Here is a 27,067-nt window from a genome sequence, read left to right on the forward strand (position 1 = left end):
CTTCTTCAATTTCAACGACAGACTATATTCCACAATTCCATCTTTTATTCCAGCTAAGAGCGAAAGAGCGAGCTTTTACTGCGCTCCCGCCTTGCCCTGGCCTAATTTACACTAGACTTCATAATTACGATTAAGATTAACAATTCAAATTATATTGATTTGCTGCCAAGTCACTAAAAACCCGGCCCCGTTGAAAGCCTGCACGGCTTCAACATACTGGGAGCGGCGCCAAGTTGTGTATAGCTCGCCGAAAAAGCGTTCCAGTGCTACTCCTGATTCCGACGACCCTGACCATGCCGTCTTGTGCGTTCGTGCGTGGCGATGACCCTCCCGACGAGCCACTCCTGATGCGGCAGATTGTCCTTGGCCACGAGGACGAGGTCTCCTTCCACTAGGTACGGTTACCGCTAGTGCTATTTGCCCCAAATTTGCAGCCCCATCACTGTCAAAACGCTTGCCTGACTGACGAGACAAGTCACCATCGCCACGTCGCCTCGATGCGGTTAGGAGCGCGCTGCCTACCGACCTTAGGAGTAGGCTCTAGGAAGTCCTTACACCTGCCTCCCATAGTCCTCGAGGACTATGGACGACTTGGGGATATCCTCGGCATTCGACACTATATTGTTCTAATTTAATAATTCATTTCATTGCCTTTTTTCTTTTTTTATATTTGTGTCTATTAATTTTATTATTCACCCCTGATTGTAGGGGGGCGGATCGAGGCACAGTTATCCAACGACGAGATTGATGGTCCAGTGAAACTCCTAGTAGTAGTCGCAAGAAAGAAAGGCCGATGGGTTTCGTGGTATATATATATAGTGACATATCTATAGTCCATGTTCCGCATACCCTTATCTACGTCTGTTACCCTGCACCCACACACTATAAACAATCCAACACCCTCAGCCTCGAATCCCATAAACAATCCCACGCTCGAAGTGGACCACTTGTAGCCGATAGCCGGCAATGTAAACAAACACCCTAGGCTAGGAGTCGAACATAAAACAATAGATGCCGCGTATCCAGCCGCACTAGAATCACGCCACCCTCCAGAGATCAATTACTAATCGATTCTCAAGAACCACGCCATCCTAGCTCACCAATCAGAATTGGGCACATAACCAAGGAGGCCATATTCTCAGCCACCCCCACGTAATGCAACACCGATCATACGCAGCGGAAGCCTTTCATCAAAAGCCGCCTCTCCCACATACCGATCGAGGCACATAGAGCAGCCTTTCCCACACATCGATCGAGTCACGTACTCCATCACCGAAGCCGAAGCCAACGCCTCCGAATCCCAATCCGAGCATCGTAATATAAATAGTCTACATCTAAGTAGGCAGTTCAGTTCTGTTCAAGACAAACGTCAATCGCGACACCGTCGGAGAATTCACCCAAGTTAATTCCGTTTAAGACATCTGACCTTAGTCATCGTCGGGGAAACTAACTAACAATTGTACGCTAAGTTTAGGTAAATAAATAAATCTTTTTTAAAACTTAAACTCGAGTGTCGCATATTTAATTATATATATGTAGGTGTGTGTATTTGTTTGGGGGTTCGCGCGTTAGGTCGACCGGTTGAAACGGAGGTGAAAACGTAACTAAACTCTAAGCCTTATGATCTATGCTTTATGCTGCGGTGAGCGCCGTGTGGATTGTGGAGATCTTCCGAGCGTCCCTCAGAGAGCACGAGTGCGAGTTGGGACCAGAACGCACGGAGTTGGCACAGTGCGCGGCAATCATTTGCTGGTAGCCTGAACAACCCCTCTTATCTTTCCTCATATATTATTAATTATTATAACCAATATTTAGAATAAGCAAAATACTTTATACTCTACATTTTATACATTACACATTAATAACCAAGTTCTATTATGAGTTCACCTTAAAAATAAGACACAAAACTCCAATTAGATGGATAAAATTGTTAGAATAAATAAAATAAGCTATGGGCATTAGTATGAATTCCTGCTAGAACAATTACTTGGTGGGGTCATGCGTCGTTTCGTGGACATGCAGAGGTAGACCAGGTAGACTTTTTTTTGGCTCGCAATTCACACTTATTTTGGAATTTAGCGATCATGGAGGGCAATGGTGGTCGGGATTAAATCTTGCGCCACATGACAAAAGTCTGCATGCTAAGAGTTCTTTTTTTTTGTTTTTTTTTTCTATTTGAATTGATTATTGCACGCGAATCTCAATGGGGTTATATATTTAGGCGAACAGATAGAGAAGCGGCTTCTTCCTCTAACCCATGCCATCTCCCAACTGAAACAACAAGCGCGTGCCCCTGCCGAAGCTCTTCACCTTTCAGCAGCTCACTACGTTGCACATTGCATGCTGTAACGAACCCAAAAGGATCCGCTACAACGCCTCCTCCAATACCGAATAAGATAACAATATATCATTAAAGCACCTCCAAACTCTATTTACCCTGTACCCCGTTTAATTCTAAGACTACACTCTACACAAATAGAACGCCCACAATACAAAAGGCTCGAAGTACCAGACCCGGTCATTTGGACTTCCGCCACTCCGTACCAAGCGACCGATCAGGTGAAATTTTCCGGGTTCGTCGACGACGAGAAGCCGACACCGCGGCAGCTCACGACGATTACCAACAGCGAAACCAGCTGGATCACCAAAAGACGAATCCCACGATCGCCGGTACTGTGAAATGCGAGCCCTGCCCTGCCCTGCCTCGCTGGCACAGCAATAGCAGGCGTATAAATAGACGCCAGCCAGAACCAGAAGACACTTACGAAGGAACCCGGCCCCAAGCACAGACGTTGTGCCAATAATACTATTAAATATTATTAAATAATATTAGCCGCCTAAGTCATTTCCAAGAGCCGACACCACCGACCACACCGACACCACCCCACTCCACGTCCACATACACCATTCGACACACGCCGCTAGCAACGCTCGGCCAAGCTCCGATCTATCCCCTCTACATAATGCCAACGCCGTCGTCGCCCTTACCGTTCCATCCATTTCTACCAAATTTCTTGTGCATTGACCCCTGGACGTAACTGAACTTTCCTCAGCCTGAAATAGGTCTATCACAAGAAGAAGAATAGGCCCCCCATATCCCTTCCAAACCTTTCCAGTGTGCCACCCTCAACCTCAACCTCAACTTCCTCTTCCTCAACTTCCCGTCTTGCTTCCACCTTTCCAAAAAACTAACTTCTCTTTTAGTAACCTATCAGAATGTAAGAGGCTTGCGTAGTAAGCTCAGCATTCTTTTCCGGGATAGTGTTGCATTTGCTTCCCACGTTATTGTGTTTACTGAAACCTGGTTAAAGCCGGACATTCTTAGTTCCGAGGTTTTGGCAGGTCGGTACACAACTTTTAGAAAGGACCGTTCGTCTCGACGGGCAGGGGGGGTTCTAATTGCCGTTGACTCTTACTTAACGTCGGAACACTTCACAGTCCAAGTTCAACAGGAACTGGAATTCCTGTGTGTAAGACTGATTCTTCCCGCTTTCGCTATATTCATTACTTGCTCGTATATCCCACCTTCTTCGGATATTTCAATTTATGAGCAGCACTTGTCCGCTTTAACCGCTGTTTCTTCCTCGCTATCTGATAAAGATCGTATGATAGTTCTTGGTGACTTCAACTTGCCAGGAACTGTTTGGTCTTCGGTAAACGAGTCTAGTATCCTAGTGCCCATGTCACGACATGACTTTGTTGACGGCTTGCTTGACCTATCCCTGTCTCAAGTCAACCATGTGAATAATTCCTTGGGTCGATTGCTTGATCTGTGCTTTGTATCGGATCCGACCATAGTGTTGTTAACCCGAGCCCTTCCGCTCACTATACCTGAAGAGGCCTACCACCCTACTTTCGAGGTGTCGCTAGATATAGGACCAACTGTATTGGATCGGTCGAGTAGGCTGCCCGAACGTGTCCGCTGCTTTCGTAAAGCCGAGTTTGCGAAGCTTAATAACCTCATTAGGGATTTTGATTGGTCCGCTTTGTACTTGTGCACTGATATCATAAAAGGCACAAACATTTTTTACAATGCTCTTGGCACATTTTTCGATTCTTGTGTCCCGCTTTCTTGTCCGACTAGATCTGGAAAACCCCCTTGGTTTACCAAAGAGTTATCCAGTCTAAAAAACTTAAAATCAAGACTTTATAAAAAATTTCAAGAAGTGGGTTCTCCTACTTCTCACTCTCGCTATGTATTAGCTCGGTCAAACTTTTCAGTTCTTAATGCTCAATGCTATAAGAACTACCTATCTCGATGCAGGATACGTTTTTCTCAGGACCCTAAACAGTTTTACAGCTTCGTAAACAGTAAGCGTAGAACGTCCGCACACCCATCCTCGCTATCATTTTGTAATACGTCGGCAAATAATGATCAGGCAATTGCCGATCTTTTTGCCCAATTCTTCCAAACCACCTATTCTGAGGAAAGCTACTCTGGTCATCCGTACCCATACGGTTTACCGAGGTCGAACGGCATTTTCAGTCCCTTGTTAAATGAATGTTCCCTACTTCATGATCTTCGACTAGTTAAGCCGGTGTTTTCACCGGGTCCAGACGGGGTTCCAGGTTGTGTACTCAGGTACTGCGCCGAGGCTCTGTGTGGACCTTTGCTTAAACTATTCACCCTATCCATTGATTCTTCTTGCTTCCCCCGATCTGGAAGGAATCGTTTATAATTCCTCTCCATAAAAAAGGTAGCAAGTCTGATGCAAAAAATTATAGAGGTATAGCAAAGTTATCCGCTATTCCTAAAATGTTTGAGAGGGTTTTAACTCCGCACTTGCAACATCTCTGCAAGTCACTTATATCTCCAACTCAGCATGGATTTATAAGGCGGCGATCAACCACCACGAACTTGTTAGAGTTTACCTCTTTCATTATTAAAGGCTTTCAAGGTAACTTACAGACGGATGTTATTTACACCGACTTTAGTAAAGCATTCGACTCTGTAAACCATTCCCTTTTAGCGCATAAACTTGACCTTTTAGGGTTTCCGCCCAACCTCCTGAGATGGATTTCTAGCTATCTTTGTTCTAGGTCTCAAAGAGTCCTCTTCAAAAACTCCCTCTCTTTCCCAGTAAAGGTTTCTTCGGGAGTACCACAAGGCAGCCATCTAGGCCCCTTACTCTTCACACTCTTTATTAATGACTTACCTTCAGTATTAACATACTCTCGAGTACTTATGTATGCGGATGATGTTAAACTCTGTGTCCAGTACAAGGACATTTCATTTCATTCTCGCTTGCAATCCGATCTCAATAACTTTCAGTCATGGTGTTGTGCAAACTTGTTACACCTTAATGCCTCGAAATGCAAAGTTATGACATTTCATCGTTCTAGCCCTTTGTTGGCTCCTTACACCCTATTTGGTGGTTCTCTTGAGAGAATTACCCTGGTGGATGATCTGGGTGTTATGTTAGACCCCAAGTTAAAGTTTTCCGAACACATTTCTACCATGGTAAATAAGGCCATGAGCGTGCTTGGGTTTATAAAGAGGTGGTCAAAGGAATTTGACGACCCCTATATAACAAAGACTCTCTATACCTCGCTTGTTCGTCCGATCTTAGAATACGGCTCCTGTGTATGGTGCCCTCAGTACAAAGTACACCAGGACCGTATAGAATCAGTACAGAAAAACTTTTTACTCTTTGCTCTGCGGGGCCTTAACTGGGATGCGGGTGTAAGACTCCCATCTTACTCTAGTAGACTACTATTAGTAAACCTCCCATCCTTAGTTAACCGTAGAAAAATGCTTGGTGTGATATTTATGCACAACTTGATCAGGGGTGACATAGACAGCCCTGATCTGTTGAGCCGCATAAACTTCACGATTCCTATTAGACTGACTAGAAATTTTATACCGTTGTTCCTTCCACTTTGTAGATCGAATTATTCCTTGCATGAACCGTTTAGGGTCTTATGCTCGGATTATAATTCCCTCTACCATATTATATCCACCACTAATTCTCTTCCTCTTATTAAATTATTAATCCTTACACACATTTCTATTAATTAGTAACTGTAGTGGTATTTGTACTTTGATTGCATGCTTAGTTTCTTAGTAAGTTTAGTACTAATTTTCCTCGAATGTTAGTCTAATAGCTATATTTCTTGCATGTTCGCGTTTGGTTCGGCTACGCACCGCGCGTCATGCGGCAGCGCCCCTCGGTCGGTTGGGCGGGAGGAGGGCTGCGTTTTGCCTGGGATCCGCGCGTAACAGCCTTCTGCTGGTGTCACACGGGCCACTTGACGGTGCAGTAACTGCATCGCCTCTTGAAAGATGCAGTCATTGCATGTCAACGTCCACACAATTGAAAATTCGGAAGACTTTTTCCAAATTAAATTATATGTACGTTCACTCCGGTCCAGAGGGCTCTAGTTGCGATTTTTACTAATTGTCAGGTAATAGCAGAACAATAAAACAGGCGGTCGACTTCAAAGCATTTATTCGACTGGTCGCAATAACTCCCCGACTCCAATGCAGTGCCGATCTTGCATGCTCAGAGATCAGTACAAGAGAGCCGCGTGTGAGAACAAAAGCTCAGGTTACAACATTGCACACGCCAAGCTGCTTATGTAGTAGTTTAAGTTCACCTGCTGCAACAATGCTTTGGAGTGAAGCCTCGAACTCTCTAGTGGCAGATCTTCCGTTGGACAGAGTTAGCGAATCTCGTGCATTTATATTTACGTGGACTATTGCGGTCCGTTCCTGTACAAATCAGAAGTTCGAAACCGGCCCACACTAAAGTGCTACATGAGCATTTTTACATGCTTCTCCACTAGGGCGGCACACATCAAGCTTGTGATGGGTCTTACAACGTCTGTGTGGAAGGCCGATTCGTATTTGGTCAGATAATGCCACAAATTTGTCTCAACGATTGGCGTTTCATTCCTCCTAGATCGCCACATTTTGGAAGATTGTAGGAGGCGTCAGTCAAGCTTGGATCCTCGCGTTCTTGTATTTGATGAGCAGCGCACTCTCGCTTGCAATATCTGTGCAATCATTAATTCAAGGCCATTATTTCCTCTTTCAGAGAACCCTGCAGATCTCGATGTACTCACTTCCAGCCATTTTCTGGCGCGAGTATCTTATTTAACCAATCTTCAAGTAAGAACGATGTGGCGCACACGGAATCCTAAGCTTTACGTCAATGATTTCGTTCTTCTTAAGGACGAGAACTTCCCTCCGCTGAAGCGGCCTCTAGCGAGAATCCTCGAGCTCATACCATGAGCTAGTGATGCCTGCACTAGTCAGTTACCGCTTGATATAGTTTAAGAACAGACCTTTTTTGTCCCCAATCTATGGGTCGAGATCGGCTCGCTTGCCTCATCCAAGTGTATCACTCTTTATTACTATTGTACAAAGCTCTGGCATCTTGGGCGAGGTTTACAGAAATATTTCGATTGTTGCCTAATAATAAGCCGAGGAATAAGCGATACCAGAAAGTATTTGTCTTTATTGTTGTTACACGTAAAAAATTAGGAGATGTACTAGCGTTTGTGTTTTCCTTCAGGGTCTTTACCGGGTGGTGACCAAGGTTGCAGAAGTGTACGGTCCAATAGAGGAGAATGGTGTCGAGGCTCAGTTGGGAGCGTTCCCGTTGTATTTTGTGATACGGTCACATTTTGCTAGAACAGTAAGTAGTGTGCCGACCCGGAAGGCAGGGCTTGCCCTATTCTTTGAATTTAATAAATATTTGTGGCGCTGGGCGTCACAACGTGCAAAAAACAGTACATATAAGATCATAAAGCGTAGTTCAAAATAATCCAAAAATCAACACTTATTAAATATTGCAAGATATTTTATTTGTTAATTGATAAAGTTTTTGGTTTTTATTTAATAAACTGATTTTGATGGCGTTAAAAATATTCGCTCTCAGCCATACGCTACACATACATATATTCAGATAGATAACTTATGCTAAGAAATCCAGTCGACTAGGTCCACTTGGGACTGGCAAATGTAACTACTATTCGCTGTTGGATGTTATCGGGGGTAGATGATTACCACACCGCGGGAAGTTAGGCGGCACAGGAGGCAAATCATTAAGAGTACCAATTTGAAAGACCAAGTTCATGCCAATTACAATGTGATATTGGAAATGACAATGAAAAAGCCAGAATCCAGGATTGTCAGCTCGAAAGCGCAAAACAGCATATCCATTATTTGGTACAGCAACTGTATCCCTTAACGAGGGTTTCTGATATCGCCTTTCAAGCATACCGCGTTGATCGAGATCCAGTGCATGTTTTAAGTTCATTCGCTTGATGTGTTCATCAGGGGAGCGTCCAAGGCCAATTACATAAAATGACGTACCATGTAAATGAAATGGATGGCTAATATTTATCTGCTGAACTTCATCGACCAGAACAACCTCGACGATTGCATTAAGTGGTATATCGATCTTGTGAGTACATTGACAGTTTTCGCCACAGTCGGATGGTCGATTATCCCCGTTACAGTAGTACTCCTCAGGTATGTCGTTGTACTGTGAAAGCATTGGCGATGGTGGCGACACATAAGACACCTCATCGATAAGCGATACGAGATGATCAGCGTCGGAAGCGACTATAAAATGGAACTGGTCAGTGCGGATGTCTTAACTGTTGCTGTTAATTTCTGTTTATAAGAAAGTTTTATTGCATCGCGTTCAGCTGTCTAATTTACAAAAGTAAACACAGACAGAATTTACATAAATACATATGTACATAAATATGCGAGATACTCAGTATTTCCAGACTGAATATTTAATTTCTTTTCTACTGCGTATTATGAATTCGGACTAAACGTAAGTTAAGCTAAGGCAAACAGTTAATAAATACATACATAAGTAACTTAGGGTTGAAAAGTAAAAGCACAGAGTATACTAGGGTGATTATGAACTACTTTTTCAGCTTCTAGTACCAAGTTACGGGTGGTACATGGTCGCCGCACGTGGGAAATCGAGGTGGTACTGGCGGTAGGTCAGCTTGCATGCCGATATGGAAGATCAAGTTCATGCCAATGACGATGTGGAAAAGGAAATGACAATGGAAAAGCCAATAGCCTGGGTTATCAGCTCGAAACCGCATAACAACATATCCATTATTGGGCACAGCTATCGTGTCCTTAAGTGGCGGCTTTGAGAAATCACGCTCAAGCATTCCCATTCGGTCCAACTCTAAAGCATGTTTCAGGTTGATTTTTTTTATTGACTTGTCCGGCGAGCGCCCAAGTCCTACGACATAGAAGGCAGTGCCATGCAAATGGAAGGGGTGGCTCAGATTAACCTGCTGCACTTCATCTACCAAAACGACCTCGACGATCGCTCCGAGAGGTATATCGACCATATGCGTGCATTCGCAGTTGGGCCCACAGTTTGGAGGCCGATTGTCACCGTTGCAGAAATATTCTGATGGTACATCATCGATTTGTGAAAGAGGTGGTGCCGGCGGTGATATGTACGATATTTCATCGACCAGCGATGTCAGATGATCACCACTAGGCACAACTGTGAGAAACGGTGAGAGTTGATAGTGTTGTTTTTTTTGTTAATACCCATTAAAGCGTTTATATAGCATTATTTTTTAAATTCAAAGATAAGTATGTGTAATTAAACAAAAAGGAACATATTAGTCACTGAAACAAGTTAGTCATTAAAAAACCATATAGATAATAAAACATACCTAAGAACCTGTTGTATGTATTTGGTATGAAGAGAGTTTTTGGTTCATACACAAAAAATCTGAAAGGTAAAAAGATTTTCACATCTGGCCGCTCGACTAAAACGCCCCTATCGACCTTTTTCGCATTTTTTAAGTTTGAAACGCAAATCGCATCTTGTCGTTTACGGTCCCAAATAGCATCAAGTGGGTTGAGAATCTGTGAATATGATAAATTGTTAAGATATATGACAATTTTTTTGCCTTAATTCATATGATATTTATTTTAAATATAAACAATAAATGTCATACTATTAATAGTATTAGTAAGAATTTATGTTGATTAGCCTATGTACTGGACCTTTTTTATTAATAATAAGAAAAGGCGGAAAATACACAGTCGCGAATGTGCATATGGTAGTACTAAAAACAAGATAAATTCCTTCTAAAAGCTTTTTGTGAATAAATGATAAATAGTTGCTATGCTATCTACTATAAATTCTGATATACTTCTCTTAATTACTTTTGATAATTCTCTCACAATGATTTGTTATGAGAAGTTATCGGAACGAGGAAGAGTAGGAATTGATTTCACACTTCTTCTGCCAATTCTCGGCCCTTGGGAACCATAGAACTCGGGTTTTTGGGGCCCCATTTCTCAAGTGATCCTGGAATCTTGTCGAAATAAATCCAGGCTACTGGATGGGACGGTTTTAAACCGCAACATGTTGCTCCCCACGGTATAGGCAGAGAAATGGCGCTTAAGCCCATGATGCATCACCATGGACAATAACAGACCCAAGTGAGCTGGCGTGGCTTGTCCCTCTCCCCAGCTAACGACTTTACCTAACCTAACGCATGGGGCCCAAGCCGAGCTGTCAGACATGGGTTTTGAGCATCCATTTCTACATAGCACATTTTAACACTCTGTACATGTACAACAGTATTCCTACTAATAAAATAGTATGGTAATAAAATTAAAGAGGTTGATAATATTGTATTTAAAAATATACTGAAATAGATATCGAAAACATAAAAATTATTGTCCTGTCTTTTCTTCCGTTTTTAAAGTTAACATTTTGAGGAAAATAGATTAAAATTGTCGACGATGGGAAACTCAATACTTCCCATAATATAAGATTTAAAGATTGATTTCAAGCTGTATTTATAAGCTTTCGCCATGCCACGCCTAAGAAAATAAAATGATTAATTTTCTATATAAAATGTTCCAAGTCCATCATAAAAGGTTTGTTTCATTCTTGGAAAACTATTTTATTAAGACAGGTTCCGGATTTCACTTACTTTTGCATTTTACTGTTTAAGCCAAAACGTTGCGTTTTCAGGTGCTTCAATTTTCACAAATATTTTTTAGCGATATGTTTCGTTATATCATCGATTCTGGCAAACAAAAACAGCTTATAAAAATGACTTTATTTTCTCAATTGCTTGTTTTTAAGCAAAACGACGGCAGAAAGAGCGCGATTTAAGAAGATCAAGACATCTTTGATGCAACACCTACATATGTACTTAACATATCTGACGAACTGTGAGTAACAGCATGCGTTTCAATATTATTCAATATATAAAATTGATATATATAAAATTGATAAATGTCAAATAATTAATTTGCTGAACCTACATTTTAAATTTAATGTGGCTAGAAAGACCTGTCTTAACCGCAACGTCTTATGCGCAAAAAAGTATTTCTTGCCATAACGTTCCGATAACCAAATCAGGCTGTGCCGGCTGATCGCACGAAAACTTCAAGAGTTGTTGCCTTACAAATTATTTCCAATCCAATTTTGAGGTTGGGTTGCAAAAAAATATTTATAAAGAAGGCATTTGCTGAATTGCCCTGGTAGTGCTGACAAATTTATGTTAATGCATAAATAAGTAGTCAATTTTTTTCCTTTTGGAATTAAAATTTTTTTTTTTATATAAAAAGCCGTTTACTTTTAATTTCAGCGAGGAAAATGTTTCTGTTTTAAAAACGGAGAGACGTTGCTTCTGTGAGAACTGGACCACCAATTTATATGTTTTCATCCGACGAGAGCTATGAAAGAAGCCCATCGGCCAGGCTGAAAACACACCTAAACCGATAGAAGCAAAAACAAATAAATTACCTAATCGAATATTTTCTGTTGTGATGATTTGAATCAATTGATTTACGCTTCCGAAGAAGCTCAGTGGCTCAACATTTGGTGATCCCCCGACGTGATAAAAATCATAAATAATTATAACAAAAATTTTTTGTTGGCGAATTCGCATAAATCCGCCACGGCTCGGCGGTTGTGTACAAGCAACAGTAACGGCTCTCGCGTCAAATGCTTTACCTTCTGTTTGCTGTTATTTCATTTCGGTTTTGGCGCTCTGAGTGTATGCCATTGTTGCTGTTTCAATTCTCGCTGCTGGTCTTTAAACGGCCGGTGTGTTCGAACTTTTCGATCGATTGTGTAGCTCATTTCCAGCTGTTCGAGGTTATTCACCGGTTATTGACCTTGAGTTTCCTAAAGTGCCCTAGAAAGGATCGATCTCGATAAGATTGGGAATCTTTTAAGAGAGGAGTTTGACGAGTGCATGGTCATGCTGGAAATAAGCATAAAGAAGGAATTTAACAAGCGGCAGTCCACAATGCTCCCTTGCTCCGGAGTTGAAGCTTCCGGAATTGAGTGGGGGATACGCGCATTATTCCTCTATTTGGAGCATGTTTTCTTTCATTATTGACAAGGATCCTGATTTAACTTAATGTGGAAAAACTACAGCACCTACGATCCTTCCTGAAAGGGCCAGCTCTAAACACGATCTCGTCACTAGAATTTGACCAGGCCAGCTATCCCATCGCGCTTGATTTATTAAGCAAACGATTTAATAATAAGCGTTTAATATTTCAGGCGCACGTTATTGACATTCTGGGTTTGCAGCGTATTATAGAGTTATCTGTGTATAACCTCCGTCCCTTGACCCGCCAATCTGAGGGTTTTAAAAAGTTGAGGGTCAAAGACGCAGGCGATGCTCTGGAGAAAAAGCGTGATTCGCAATTGGCTCAGAAGTTTTGGCTTTTAATTTTTATGTCGGGAGTTGGTTGCAAAGTTACAAAGGCCCTAGGATTGGTTTGGAAAACTGAATCCCATGAATTTATCTTTTTAGTAGTACCCACACAGTTGTCGTCAACGCCGACAAAGCGCTCTATGTTGAGCCTGTCATTCCACAGGCAAAGATTTTCTATCAGCTGGTCTGGAAAGAGCAGCTTCAATGAAATGAGAGTCTTCCGAAGTGTCTTTCGTAAGCGTGGATAACCTTCTGCGTACATTTTTCAATCCCTCAGCATTATAGATTTGGGTGGTTCACGGGTTCTGTGACGCCAGCCTAGACGCGTGTCGCCCTCCTAAGATTTTGACGGTGCCCAAGATAGAGTTATGTCGAGCTATTTTCTCAATTGATCAGTGAGATACAGCCCCTTCAATTATTATCTGAAAGTTTCTTTTGCTCGCCTGGCTCCACAACAGCTTTGTGCAATGGATACGTTTTTAAACTTCTACAGCGCACCATATCCTGTTACACTTGGCTTGTTTCCCAGAGGGCAATGCCGGCTAACTGTCGACCCCAGGGCTGGGTAGTTCCCCTTGCCCGCCAAATGTAGACAAAAAGGAGACATACTACTTCTCGGGACATCAAAACTAACAACAACCTACAGACAAAGAAAATCATAAACAGACGGCTATCAAGTGGGTGAAGCTTGGGTGTTATCACTTCGCGCGCCCGCACTACCTGTGACCAAACACAACGTTCATTTTGGCCACCCTCTGCTGGAACGGTAACGGCTGGCCTAATCCATGGCTTACGCCACGCGCCCTCCCTCTATTTAAAATTTACCGCTTCATGCTTCAGTATATATCCAAGCTTTAATAATTATAAATTGACAATTTCATCTTTCTCATAAATAAATAAATATACTCAAAATTATCACTAGCCAAAAAGAAACACCAAAACGTTCGACACAAAGGCAAACACGGAAATAACTGCTGAAATTTCGTTCAATCAACAGGGATACCCTCACCCATACGTAATGGAATATGTGTAGATGAGTGGCTCCAGTTTTCCGGGAGTTAAATTAACTCGGGCCCCTACGGAGACTTAACCTACCAAGAGCTCTTGTTAAGGGTCCCCGGGACATAAACAATAAACAATATTTTTCCACAAATCGCTCGACCAAATACGGTGGACTGATGGGACCCCCTCGTCACCCACTAAGGGTTAATCTTCTGGCACTGAACAGCTGATCGCAGATTTCGGTTCGTGAAAGGTGTTGGTGTTTTTACATATTTAGTTCAATGGCCAAGATTTTACGTTAAACGGTTTAAGCTAATACTAAATACTAAATAAAGGACAACACACAGAACAAAATAACATTTAATGTGGAACGGTGTTTGGAGTGCGGATTATGTTTTTTTTTCCTTTAAGTTCAAACGACGCGGGCGATCGCTGGCCGTGGCCGGTCAGCCCTAAATTTATATAGGTCCGTGTATACGAGTGCGCGTGTGTGTGTGTGAATAGGGTTTTGGGGTTTTTACGTGGTGAATGAGACCAAACGTGTGGCACGCACTGGAAGGCGATGCAACGATCGTGCGGTGTGGCTAGAATCGCCCTGGCAGCTAAATCGTCCTCTTTCACCCTCCCCCTTCACACGTCCCGCGCTACTTGGCTCACACACGCGCAACTGGAACGTACTCACTCAGGTTCACGTTGGACAGTCTTCTTCTCTGCAGTCGACTTTCTCGAACTCCAGTGTTCCTCTCCAGGAAACCTTCCGGCCCGGTTCTGGTGGCTATATTCCTTGCCGGCTGTGAGTAAAATTTTCTGCATTACAACCTATTTTCTCGCCCGCTTTTTCCTGTACTCACTTCAAACTTTCTGTTTTAAGCACAAAATTTCAAATTTCGACGTTACTCTTCCGTCCACGCTCCACGATTTCCATAATCCAATCCACGTTTTCTAATATTTTCACTCCTATTTATCCCTTTTTCCCCTTACTAATACATATCTTTCGTATCTTTCGTAGTGATCAGACGTGTTTTTGTTTTGCGCTCCGCATTTTTTCCTTTTGTTTTGAATAAACAGCCGGTGTTTTCCTAACTAAATTCTAAATTTACTTCCTAACCAGACAACAATCTGGAAACCTATTCTATTACGCGAGTGCATGCCTTTTGATTTGTGTTAAAACATTATTTAACTTTTTATTTTTCGGCGTCGGCTTGTGCTTGTGCTTGTGTTTGTGTTTTTGCAGTGAGTGAGTACGCATTACATTGCATTGCAGTCCGCTCTCGTCTGGTAGCTTTTGTTGTTTTATCACTCTCTCGCTATCACCTCAACTTCAATAACTGTTCTTTCTCTCTCGCTCTTTAAACTTTCTGAGCAATAGCGCTCTCTGCTTAGTAGCTCTCGCTATAACCGCTCTCCACTCTGCTCTCTTTTTTTTACCAATTCCGCTTTGAGCGTTGTCTGGCACATTGGTCTGATACCAATTTGTTTTGCAAATAATAGTATATATATAAATAAATAATAAAATAAAATGGAATACGCTGTGGTCTGTGCCAAAAAAAGCTGTAAGAAGCAGATCACCCACGATCAGCCGAATGTCCCCTGCTGGCTCTGCGACAGCGTAGTGCACGCAAAATGCGCTGGATTTTCTGGCCTCGTGAGTGATGCTATAGCCAAACGTAATGGCTTGCATTACAGTTGCGAGGCATGCCGTGCGGTGGAGAAAGACATGGTGGCTTTCATGAGGCAGACGCGGAGTGGCTTTAAGGAGCTGACCGTTGGTTTTAAAAACCAATACGATCGGCTCCTAGCCATGGAGGCTCAGTTTAGCGGTTTAAAACTGCTGAATGAGTCTCCGAGGCGCAAAAAGGTCACTCCGCGGGATCTGCAATTGCCAACCGTCACTCAGCCGTGCGCCGCCGAAAAACTGACTCCGACCACTCCAAGTGTGCAGCAGTTGATCTCGTTTGCCACTCCAAGGGCAACGACAGCTGCTGGCGACGCAGATTCGGTAGCCGAATTCATCGCCTCGGAGAATGTGCAGCCAAGTACGTCTGCAGCGTCCGTGTCCGTGGTGTCCGCAAGTTCGCTAGTTGTCCCGTCTATACCGATCCCACCAGTAAATAGACGTTCCGGACCTCCGGATATTGCCACCACAGGTACTAGGCCTGTGGTGACTAAACCACTGGTGGGAGTCCCACCAAAACGACAAGTTTTTGTTTCACGGCTGGCCCCTGACCTCACATCTAATGATGTAATTGCTTTTATTCAAAGCAAAATAAAAGCCGTGGGTTTAAAGGTGGAGAAATTTAACTTCTCTTATGCCAGGGAGATAGCCTCGTTTAAGATAAGCATCTCCCCAACTCAATTTGACACCATTTGCTCCGCCAAATTTTGGCCGGAGCATTTGGTGGTGAAGGAGTTTAAGGCTAAGAAGAAGAATAGGCCCCCCATATCCCTTCCAAACCTTTCCAGTGTGCCACCCTCAACCTCAACCTCAACTTCCTCTTCCTCAACTTCCCGTCTTGCTTCCACCTTTCCAAAAAACTAACTTCTCTTTTAGTAACCTATCAGAATGTAAGAGGCTTGCGTAGTAAGCTCAGCATTCTTTTCCGGGATAGTGTTGCATTTGCTTCCCACGTTATTGTGTTTACTGAAACCTGGTTAAAGCCGGACATTCTTAGTTCCGAGGTTTTGGCAGGTCGGTACACAACTTTTAGAAAGGACCGTTCGTCTCGACGGGCAGGGGGGGTTCTAATTGCAGTGGACTCTTACTTCACGTCGGAACACTTCACAGTCCAAGTTCAACAGGAACTGGAATTCCTGTGTGTAAAACTGATTCTTCCCGCTTTCGCTATATTCATTACTTGCTCGTATATCCCACCTTCTTCGGATATTTCAATTTATGAGCAGCACTTGTCCGCTTTAACCGCTGTTTCTTCCTCGCTATCTGATAAAGATCGTATGATAGTTCTTGGTGACTTCAACTTGCCAGGAACTGTTTGGTCTTCGGTAAACGAGTCTAGTATCCTAATGCCCATGTCACGACATGACTTTGTTGACGGCTTGCTTGACCTATCCCTGTCTCAAGTCAACCATGTGAATAATTCCTTGGGTCGATTGCTTGATCTGTGCTTTGTATCGGATCCGACCATAGTGTTGTTAACCCGAGCCCTTCCGCTCACTATACCTGAAGACGCCTACCACCCTACTTTCGAGGTGTCGCTAGATATAGGACCAACTGTATTGGATCGGTCGAGTAGGCTGCCCGAACGTGTCCGCTGCTTTCGTAAAGCCGAGTTTGCGAAGCTTAATAACCTCATTAGGGATTTTGATTGGTCCGCTTTGTACTTGTGCACTGATATCATAAAAGGCACAAATATTTTTTACAATGCTCTTGGCACATTTTTCGATTCTTGTGTCCCGCTTTCTTGTCCGACTAGATCTGGAAAACCCCCTTGGTTTACCAAAGAGTTATCCAGTCTAAAAAACTTAAAATCAAGACTTTATAAAAAATTTCAAGAAGTGGGTTCTCCTACTTCTCACTCTCGCTATGTATTAGCTCGGTCAAACTTTTCAGTTCTTAATGCTCAATGCTATAAGAACTACCTATCTCGATGCAGGATACGTTTTTCTCAGGACCCTAAACAGTTTTACAGCTTCGTAAACAGTAAGCGTAGAACGTCCGCACACCCATCCTCGCTATCATTTTGTAATACGTCGGCAAATAATGATCAGGCAATTGCCGATCTTTTTGCCCAATTCTTCCAAACCACCTATTCTGAGGAAAGCTACTCTGGTCATCCGTACCCATACGGTTTACCGAGGTCGAACGGCATTTTCAGTCCCTTGTTAAATGAATGTTCCCTACTTCATGATCTTCGACTAGTTAAGCCGGTGTTTTCACCGGGTCCAGACGGGGTTCCAGGTTGTGTACTCAGGTACTGCGCCGAGGCTCTGTGTGGACCTTTGCTTAAACTATTCACCCTATCCATTGATTCTTCTTGCTTCCCCCCGATCTGGAAGGAATCGTTTATAATTCCTCTCCATAAAAAAGGTAGCAAGTCTGATGCAAAAAATTATAGAGGTATAGCAAAGTTATCCGCTATTCCTAAAATGTTTGAGAGGGTTTTAACTCCGCACTTGCAACATCTCTGCAAGTCACTTATATCTCCAACTCAGCATGGATTTATAAGGCGGCGATCAACCACCACGAACTTGTTAGAGTTTACCTCTTTCATTATTAAAGGCTTTCAAGGTAACTTACAGACGGATGTTATTTACACCGACTTTAGTAAAGCATTCGACTCTGTAAACCATTCCCTTTTAGCGCATAAACTTGACCTTTTAGGGTTTCCGCCCAACCTCCTGAGATGGATTTCTAGCTATCTTTGTTCTAGGTCTCAAAGAGTCCTCTTCAAAAACTCCCTCTCTTTCCCAGTAAAGGTTTCTTCGGGAGTACCACAAGGCAGCCATCTAGGCCCCTTACTCTTCACACTCTTTATTAATGACTTACCTTCAGTATTAACATACTCTCGAGTACTTATGTATGCGGATGATGTTAAACTCTGTGTCCAGTACAAGGACATTTCATTTCATTCTCGCTTGCAATCCGATCTCAATAACTTTCAGTCATGGTGTTGTGCAAACTTGTTACACCTTAATGCCTCGAAATGCAAAGTTATGACATTTCATCGTTCTAGCCCTTTGTTGGCTCCTTACACCCTATTTGGTGGTTCTCTTGAGAGAATTACCCTGGTGGATGATCTGGGTGTTATGTTAGACCCCAAGTTAAAGTTTTCCGAACACATTTCTACCATGGTAAATAAGGCCATGAGCGTGCTTGGGTTTATAAAGAGGTGGTCAAAGGAATTTGACGACCCCTATATAACAAAGACTCTCTATACCTCGCTTGTTCGTCCGATCTTAGAATACGGCTCCTGTGTATGGTGCCCTCAGTACAAAGTACACCAGGACCGTATAGAATCAGTACAGAAAAACTTTTTACTCTTTGCTCTGCGGGGCCTTAACTGGGATGCGGGTGTAAGACTCCCATCTTACTCTAGTAGACTACTATTAGTAAACCTCCCATCCTTAGTTAACCGTAGAAAAATGCTTGGTGTGATATTTATGCACAACTTGATCAGGGGTGACATAGACAGCCCTGATCTGTTGAGCCGCATAAACTTCACGATTCCTATTAGACTGACTAGAAATTTTATACCGTTGTTCCTTCCACTTTGTAGATCGAATTATTCCTTGCATGAACCGTTTAGGGTCTTATGCTCGGATTATAATTCCCTCTACCATATTATATCCACCACTAATTCTCTTCCTCCTATTAAATTATTAATTCTTACACACCTTTCTATTAATTAGTAACTGTAGTGGTATTTGTACTTTGATTGCATGCTTAGTTTCTTAGTAAGTTTAGTACTAATTTTCCTCGAATGTTAGTCTAATAGCTATCTTTCTTGCATGTTCGCGTTTGGTTCGGCTACGCACCGCGCGTCATGCGGCAGCGCCCCTCGGTCGGTTGGTCGGGAGGAGGGCTGCGTTTTGCCTGGGATCCGCGCGTAACAGCCTTCTGCTGGTGTCACACGGGCCACTTGACGGTGCTGTAACTGCATCGCCTCTTGAAAGATGCAGTCATTGCATGTCAACGTCCACACTATATAACTAATCCTATTCTCTTTCTTATATCCCCAGTACGGCTCCAGCTCCCCCCGATGTCCAAATACACCATCGAGCCTCCCTGGACTTCCGCTAGATGGCGCGTCGCCCTCAGCCCTGGCCACCTATCGTTCAGGTGGGACTGGAACACCACCACGAGTATGTAGTCAGTCCCAGGAGGGACAACATACGCGTGGGCATGCCCACCGGATTCCGGAACATTATTGAGCACACGCCGGCGTGCCCTGCATTCTTCTGCCGCGCCCAACGTAGGCCACACCCACACCTCACTACATTCTCAGGTCTTTGGCGTGGTACACTCCTATGGGACGGCCGTTAAGGTCCTCCAGAGCATACGCGTTCTCTCCTACTGGCTTCACTACCCGGCATCGGATGAATTTGCGCGCGAACTTGGCATTAAAGCCTTTTCCGAAGTCACTAAGGACAAAATTTCGGCGGAATACCTCTTGTCCCGGCCTCGCGTAAAACACCCGAGCTCGCTGGTTGTACCTTAACCTACTACGCTCGTATGCCTGATGTAAACTAGCGCGAATACTCTCTTGGATGAGTTGTCGCTTGTCCTGACCCTCCAGCAGCGATATGTCATGCTCGCCGATTGACCGCAGTCGCTTTGCCAGCTTGTAGCATGACCCATGCAAATACATTTGCTGCCCGAAGACTGCAAAGAATGGTGTTACGCCTGTCGCCTCGTGAACCGAGTTCCTAATAGCCAGTTCTATCTCCGGCAGATGCACATCCCAGTCCCGGTGATCGTCTTCCAGATACGCCCGAATCGCGCTGAGTACTGTGCGATTCACGCGTTCGGCTGCGTTACTCTGCGGAGAATACACTGGCGTCCTCATATGAGTGACTCCGAATGCATCGGTCATCTCCTTAAAAGTTTTCGAGACGAACTGAGCCCCATTGTCCGAGTGAATCATCTCCGGCACTCCAAACTTGTAAAACACCTCGTGAACGAGGAATCTTACAACTTCCTTTTCTGTGGCCTTGGTCATGGTCTTTAGGAATGTGAACTTAGAGAACTGGTCAACTACAATAAATATCCACGCCTGACCGTTCTTTGACCGCGGATATTTGCCCAAAAAATCAATATAAAGTTTTTGGAACGGGCGCTCAGTGACCACTTCCTGCCCCATCCCGACCTGCATCCGATAATTCGGCGCTTTCGACTCCTTGCACACGGTGCACCGTCGGATATAATCCCGCACCTCTGTGGGAGGTGCCAGGTGCGCCATGTTCGGCCAGTAAAACTGCCTACGCAATAAGTGCAAGGTTTTTGCGATTCCTCCGTGCGCTGTCTTCTCTTCCGAATGTGCTTTGTCTATCAACGCGGCCGTCAGCGAACTCGGAACCCACAATTTCCAGACGGCGCCCTCCAGTTGATCATCCAATCGTTCAAAGCGCATGCGCTTGAATATCATGCCGTCAACAATCTGGAGATCAGGTAAGCGGCCTTGGTTCTCTGTTATTTCCTTCCTTAACTCCTGATATTCTCCAGATTCAAACTCCACCGTTTCAAAACCCAGGATACTCCTCGGATCCACTTCCAGCTCTTCAATACTGCGCGACAATGTATCTGCCACTACATTGTCCGCTCCTTTCCGGTGTTCTATGCCGAAATCGAAGGCCTGCAGTTGAAGGGACCAACGAGCTAAGCGACCATCCAGGTTCTTCATGGTCATGAGCCATTTGAGACTGGCGTGGTCAGTTATGACTGTAAACGGCATAAGCTCTACGTACGGACGGAACTTAAGGATCGCCATGAGGGCTGCCAGACACTCCTTCTCTGTCACCGAGTAGTTTTTTTGGTGGCAATTCAGTTTGGCAGAGAAAAACGCTATGGGCCTCTCGTTCTGCTCGTCATCCCGTTGGAAGAGTACGGCTCCTACCCCATAATGTGAGGCGTCGCACTGTATGTAGAAGTGCCGCTTGAAATCCGCGTGTACCAGGACTGGTGCCGAGGTGAGTGCAGCTTTTAGCTCCCCATGGCTCGTTTTGCCTCCTCCGTCAATTTAAACTTTCCATTTCCCGACTTTTTCAGGGCAACTGTGAGCGGACCGGCCATCTCAGCATAGTTTTTCATAAAGCGCCGGTACCAGCCCGCAGTTCCCAGGAAACTACGCAATTCTCGAACAGATCGCGGCTCGGGAATGCGCAAAATGGCCAACACACGATCCGGATCCATCTTCAGCGCTTCTCCTCCCACTATAAATCCCAGGTATTTAATGTTTTTATAGCAAAAATGAGATTTGCTCAGCCCTATCGTTTGGAAGTCCTCAGCTATAATCAGCAAGTCGTCGAGATACGCATAGACGTTTGAACGCATCTCAACCGGAATCACCTTATCGTCCAGTCTACATAGGCGTTGTGCGGCGTTGCAGAGGCCAAAGGGCATCATACAGAACTGGTACAGAGGCCGTCCCGGCACTGTGAACGCCGTATATGGTCGACTCTGCTCGTCCAGCTCGATTTGCCAAAAAGCGAATTTTAAGTCGACGCTGGAGATATATATCGTCTGATCGAGACGCGACAAAATCCCTCGATGCTAGGAAGTGGGTAAGCGTCCTTGATGGTTACTTTTTGAGCTTTCGGGCATCGAGACAGAAACGATTTTTGCCCGGCCTTCGCACCACGGTGGTACGGTTGCTCCACGGACTATCACTGTACTCGATGACTCCCAAAGCCAACATTTTGTCCACCTCACCACACACCACTTCCTGCATCGCTGGCGACAGCGGGTAATGTCGATCCTTCACAGGCTCGGCCTTCTCCACCAACTGAATTTTGTGAGTCTCTCTCGACGTCCTCCCCAGGCCTACGGCATCGAATGTCAGAAACTCTGCCTTCACCTGATCCAAGGCTGCCTTTTGCTCTTCTGACAACTCCCATTCTTCCTGCACTATCTCCTTCTCCGGGCCTTCCACATAGTGAGCGACTTGATCAGCCAGCACTTCTTCCACTAATCTGTGGGATGCCCCTACTGGACATTCTCCCATCACCTTAGGAGCCAATGAGAATACCCGCCAAAAGTCTACCCCAAGTAAATTTCCTGTTCCAAGAAAGGGCATACGAAAAACGTTAATCTTTTTACCTCTCCCTTGTATTTCACCGGTAATTCTACTCGGCCAACGATTGCGCGATCTTCCCCATTCGCTAACTTCACTATAGAAGAATATCGACGAGCCTCCACGCCCAGCTTCTCCAGGAATTCCTGACCATTACACCCCAGCCAGCTGTGTGTAGCGCCTGAATCCAACAGTCCTCGCACGGACTCGCCCATTATAGAGATTTCTGCGAAAACTCTCTGGTCTTTCTTGCAACAACGCTTTACTGAAGCAATCACCTGCCTCCTCATAGCTCGCCTTTGCTTAAACCGGGATCTCGCCTTTCTCACTCGCACCGACAGTGCTCGCATACCATCCACTCGTAGTTCAGAAAATATTCTATTTCTGGTTCTGGTTTTCCGCGCAATTCGGACAGGTTGGACAATATGCATCGGGCTTTCCACACCGGTAGCAGAAAATTCGCCTCTCCGATGACATACAGTCCCTAAAGCCATGATCGGTCTGCCCGCAGTTCCAGCAAATCAACTTCTGTGGAACACGCTGTGTCACTTGCGCTTCCTCAATGACCTCTGCCTCTTCATCGCTACTCGACCGATCCTGCGCGACCTCGCCGACGTTCGCATTCGCCCCGCGATCATAGTTTGTGGCTTTGGGTGCTCCTCGCCACGAAGATCGAGCCTTCCTCTTCAGATGTGCCTCTATTTCCACGCACTCATCCCGCAGTTTGTTTAAGGAATAAACCCGTAAGCCGTAGACGAAACTCGCTATCTCATCTGTGAGTGCCTTTTTGACGATTTTTACCATCTCCTTTTCAGGTGGTGGCATCTCCAACCTCGACGCGAGCTTTCTCATGACATGGAAAAAGTCTTCCACACTCTCGTTTGACCGCTGCATTCTTTCTCGCAGTTCTCTCATGCGGTCGAACTCGGACGCCGTGCCTCGGAAACGAGCAATTAAGTCGCCCCTTAGTTCCTGCCAAACACCACCGCCATGATCACGGATGTACTGCCAGTACCATTCCCGCGCGTTTCCTGTAACCAGGTGATGAAATCCCTTTAGAACTTCATCCCACGGACAGCGGCATTGGGCTTGTAGGAATTCAATTCGGAACACAAAATCCTCGACTGTCATTTTGTTGCTGTCTCCGTCGAACGTCACGTCCCATTTTTCGACTCGGCCCCACCGTGGCCAAGGTCTATAACCCGGCGATTTGGATGCGGATCTTCTCGAGGAATCCCATCAGCTCTCCTACCCTCGCCACGACCCTGACCCGAGTGTCTGAGTGCTATCGGGTTTCGCCAATTTCTCGCTTGATGCCCACCCCGTTGATGCTGCTCACTGGATGCGGTCGGTCCTACTCCTGAAGACGGTTCCGGACCAATACCACCTCGCCCCGAGCGAGCCATACATGGTTTTGGTGGCGGAATCGGCGCATCAGTCGTGCTAGAGGGCTTCCTTTTCGGGATTGCTCCTCGATACTCCTGCTCGTGGTGAACCTCCTACCGCTGCGGTTTCTTCTGCTGCTGCAGCTGTCTAACCGGCTGGAGTACCTCGTTGAGTTGGTGCATCATCTCGATAAACCCCTTACGCAACTCCTCCTGCAACACCCGACTAATCGAGTCAGTGTTCGCTGCCCTGTGTGTCGCATGAGCCTGGGCCAACGATACGTTGACTTCTGATGCCAGTTCGGAAGCAAGCGTGGGTGTAGGATCGGACATTGGCCATTCTTCTGCCCTGGCCTGGACCGGTGTTCTTGGCAACCCACCCACTGCTCCAAGTTCCTCCCGATCAAACATCGCCCCTGACACTTCTCCTATCTGGTCCACTGTTTTGTTTACGCGTGATCGCGTATGATACTGTCGACTACCCCCTTCTTGTGGCATCTGCACCGAGCAACACCAATATTACAAAAAAAACGAGGGGGAACGTTGTGAGTTGCTGCGGACACCGCAACTCTACGGTTATACCCGATACTAAGTCAGTATGGCTCTCCTCCGGTAGACGCCGCTTATATTAAACGACACGCCAAAGAGTGCGTGCGAGAGCGACAGAAAATCAGTCTGAGCGTGACGTCGGGCGCTGCGTAGCCACTGAAAATTGATTTCTTGCTTTTGGCTATAAAAATGATCTGATTTGATCCAGATTCAGCAATCTGATAGATATGGTCATTATCTATGATTTTGCGTTTTTAGTTTTCTCGAATGTGCAATATTGTGGATGCAACAGATTTTCGTACTTTGTGTGGGCGGAAGGGGGTGGGGCGAAATTTTGAGATACACGTTTTATAGTAAGATCTAACAGGAGTGCGGATACCAAATTTGGTTACTCTAGCCCTAATAGTCTCTGAGATTTTTGAATATCCCCAGATTTTCGTCCTTTGCGGGGGCGGAAGGGCGTGTGGCGAAATTTTAAAACAAACTCGTCTCGGTCCGATATATTAGGAGTGTGGATACCAAATTTGGTTGCTCTAGCTTTTGTAGTCTCTGAGATCTAGGCGCTAATGTTTAACTCTAAGCAAAACCGCCTATGCTACGTGTGTGTTAGAGAGAGACAGGGCGAGAAAAAATGAAATTGTTTTCTTGATGCTGGCTATAATAATAATACGATCCAATTCAGATTCCGCAGTCTTAAAGATATGGTCATTCTCTACAACTCTACGTTTTTGGTTTTCTCATATCTTTAAAATTGTGGATGCCACAGATTTTCGTCCTTTGTGGGGGCGGAAGTGGGCGGGGCGAAGTTTTGAAATATTTTTGTAGTAGTGACATATCACAGAAGTCTGGATCTGGCACTAAGCGCTGAAGGGGACGGACAGACGGACGGACGGACAGACAGACAGGGCTCAATCGACTCGGCTATTGATGCTGATCAAGAATATATATACTTTATGGGGTCGGAAACGATTCCTTCTGGACGTTACACACATCCACTTTTACCACAAATCGAATATACCCCAATACTCATTTTGAGTATCGGGTATATAAAGGGAAACTCCTAAACTAAGATAATATATATAAATAAAGAAATAAATACCCAAAGAAATAACTAGTAAGAATAAATAACACCACGCTTCGGACCAATAAATACTCCGATAAATAAATAAATAAATACCGATATAAATATTGCGCCAACTAGCGCCGTTAACGAGATATATGCAATTAAATATTTGAATAAATAAATAAATAATAACATACATGTATATTCGATCGACACCTAAGACACTCAAACTTCAAACACATTCAGCACAACACAAAACCTAACAACAAAAATTCCTAACAATTCTTCTTCTTCTTACTAGATTCATTAAGAGGGGGACACGTGACTAGCCGGGACCAGTAACCGCTCCAGTTTCTGCGCTCCACTTGACAGTCGCCCTACGGATATACTACAATTACGAAGAACACCTTTGTGTGGCCTGTCATCTACTCTAGTCATCGCTCTAAGCGATGGCCGATAAACGAGAAGCCTCAAGGTGCATGAGCTCACTTTGCTTGTGATTTGTTCCTGTCATCCATCATACCGATCTGCCATGACAACAGATGCATCGCGGGTTGTCTTTACGACTCCCGGGCCACCTACTCCTCACCACCTCTCGGCAGACAGACAACAGGTTCAAAAACACGAAAGCGGCTTTGTTTTAAACAAGCAGGTGCGAAACTACAATGAACATTTACCTACATGACTTACTCTAACTTATTCCAATATCACATTCCATCACAGATTTATTCGATATCACAGTCCCCCAGGCAATGTGTCCGTCGCAAACTCCCTGTCCATTTTTTGTTGAACGGCAGTGACTTACGTTCACTTGCGACATCGAATAGCGACAAAATGTTCAACCGAAATTCGTAAGTCCCTATCACATATTTTATATTTCCGTTAACTGCCTCCGTCTATCCATCCCTAGCATCAATCACCCCGCGCCATTAAGGACCAGCTTTACGCTCACCTTAAGCCTGCCGGGACAGCTAAACTGCACTTCCCCGCATCTGCCTTAACCAGCCCGAGTGACATTTGTTGTAATACTACCCGAACCTGCGTCAGTCCAGATGCATGCGAATTCGAAAATAAATTGGGCGCCATTTGTTACACTTGGCTGTTTCCCAGAGGGCAATGCCGGCTAGCTGTCGACCCCAGGGCTGGGTAGTTCCCCTTGCCCGCCAAATGTAGACAAAAAGGAGACATACTACTTCTCGGGACATCAAAACTAACAGCCTACAGACAAAGAAAATCATAAACAGACGGCTATCAAGTGGGTGAAGCTTGGGTGTTATCACTTCGCGCGCCCGCACTACCTGTGACCAAACACAACGTTCATTTTGGCCACCCTCTGCTGGAACGGTAACGGCTGGCCTAATCCATGGCTTACGCCACGCGCCCTCCCTCTATTTAAAATTTACTGCTTCATGCTTCAGTATATATCCAAGCTTTAATAATTATAAATTGACAATTTCATCTTTCTCATAAATAAATAAATATACTCAAAATTATCACTAACCAAAGAGAAACACCAAAACGTTCGACACAAATGCAAACACGGAAATAACTGCTGAAATTTCGTTCAATCAACAGGGATACCCTCACCCATACGTAATGGAATATGTGTAGATGAGTGGATCCAGTTT

General features: G+C 44.6%; 1 protein-coding gene and 1 long non-coding RNA gene across 2 annotated transcripts; one reads left to right on the forward strand and one right to left on the reverse strand.

Moving 5' to 3' along the window:
- Positions 1 to 7,971: 7,971 nt before the first annotated feature.
- LOC117189800 (laccase-21-like) lies at positions 7,972 to 9,849 on the reverse strand. Its single transcript, XM_033394861.1, has 2 exons — positions 9,670 to 9,849; positions 7,972 to 9,494 (listed from the first exon to the last, which is right to left on the reverse strand). Exon 2 carries the CDS (start codon positions 9,331 to 9,333, stop codon positions 8,902 to 8,904), a length of 432 nt encoding a protein of 143 aa, XP_033250752.1. The 5' UTR covers positions 9,334 to 9,494; positions 9,670 to 9,849; the 3' UTR covers positions 7,972 to 8,901.
- A 13,586-nt stretch (positions 9,850 to 23,435) lies between these two features.
- Positions 23,436 to 25,894, forward strand: LOC117189801. The gene is made up of 2 exons (XR_004473575.1): positions 23,436 to 23,483; positions 25,741 to 25,894. It is a non-coding gene; the product is annotated as an uncharacterized LOC117189801 (long non-coding RNA).
- The last annotated feature ends 1,173 nt before the right edge of the window (positions 25,895 to 27,067 follow it).

Source organism: Drosophila miranda (assembly GCF_003369915.1).
Source record: "Drosophila miranda strain MSH22 chromosome Y unlocalized genomic scaffold, D.miranda_PacBio2.1 Contig_Y1_pilon, whole genome shotgun sequence".
Taxonomy (NCBI): Eukaryota; Metazoa; Arthropoda; class Insecta; order Diptera; family Drosophilidae; genus Drosophila; species Drosophila miranda.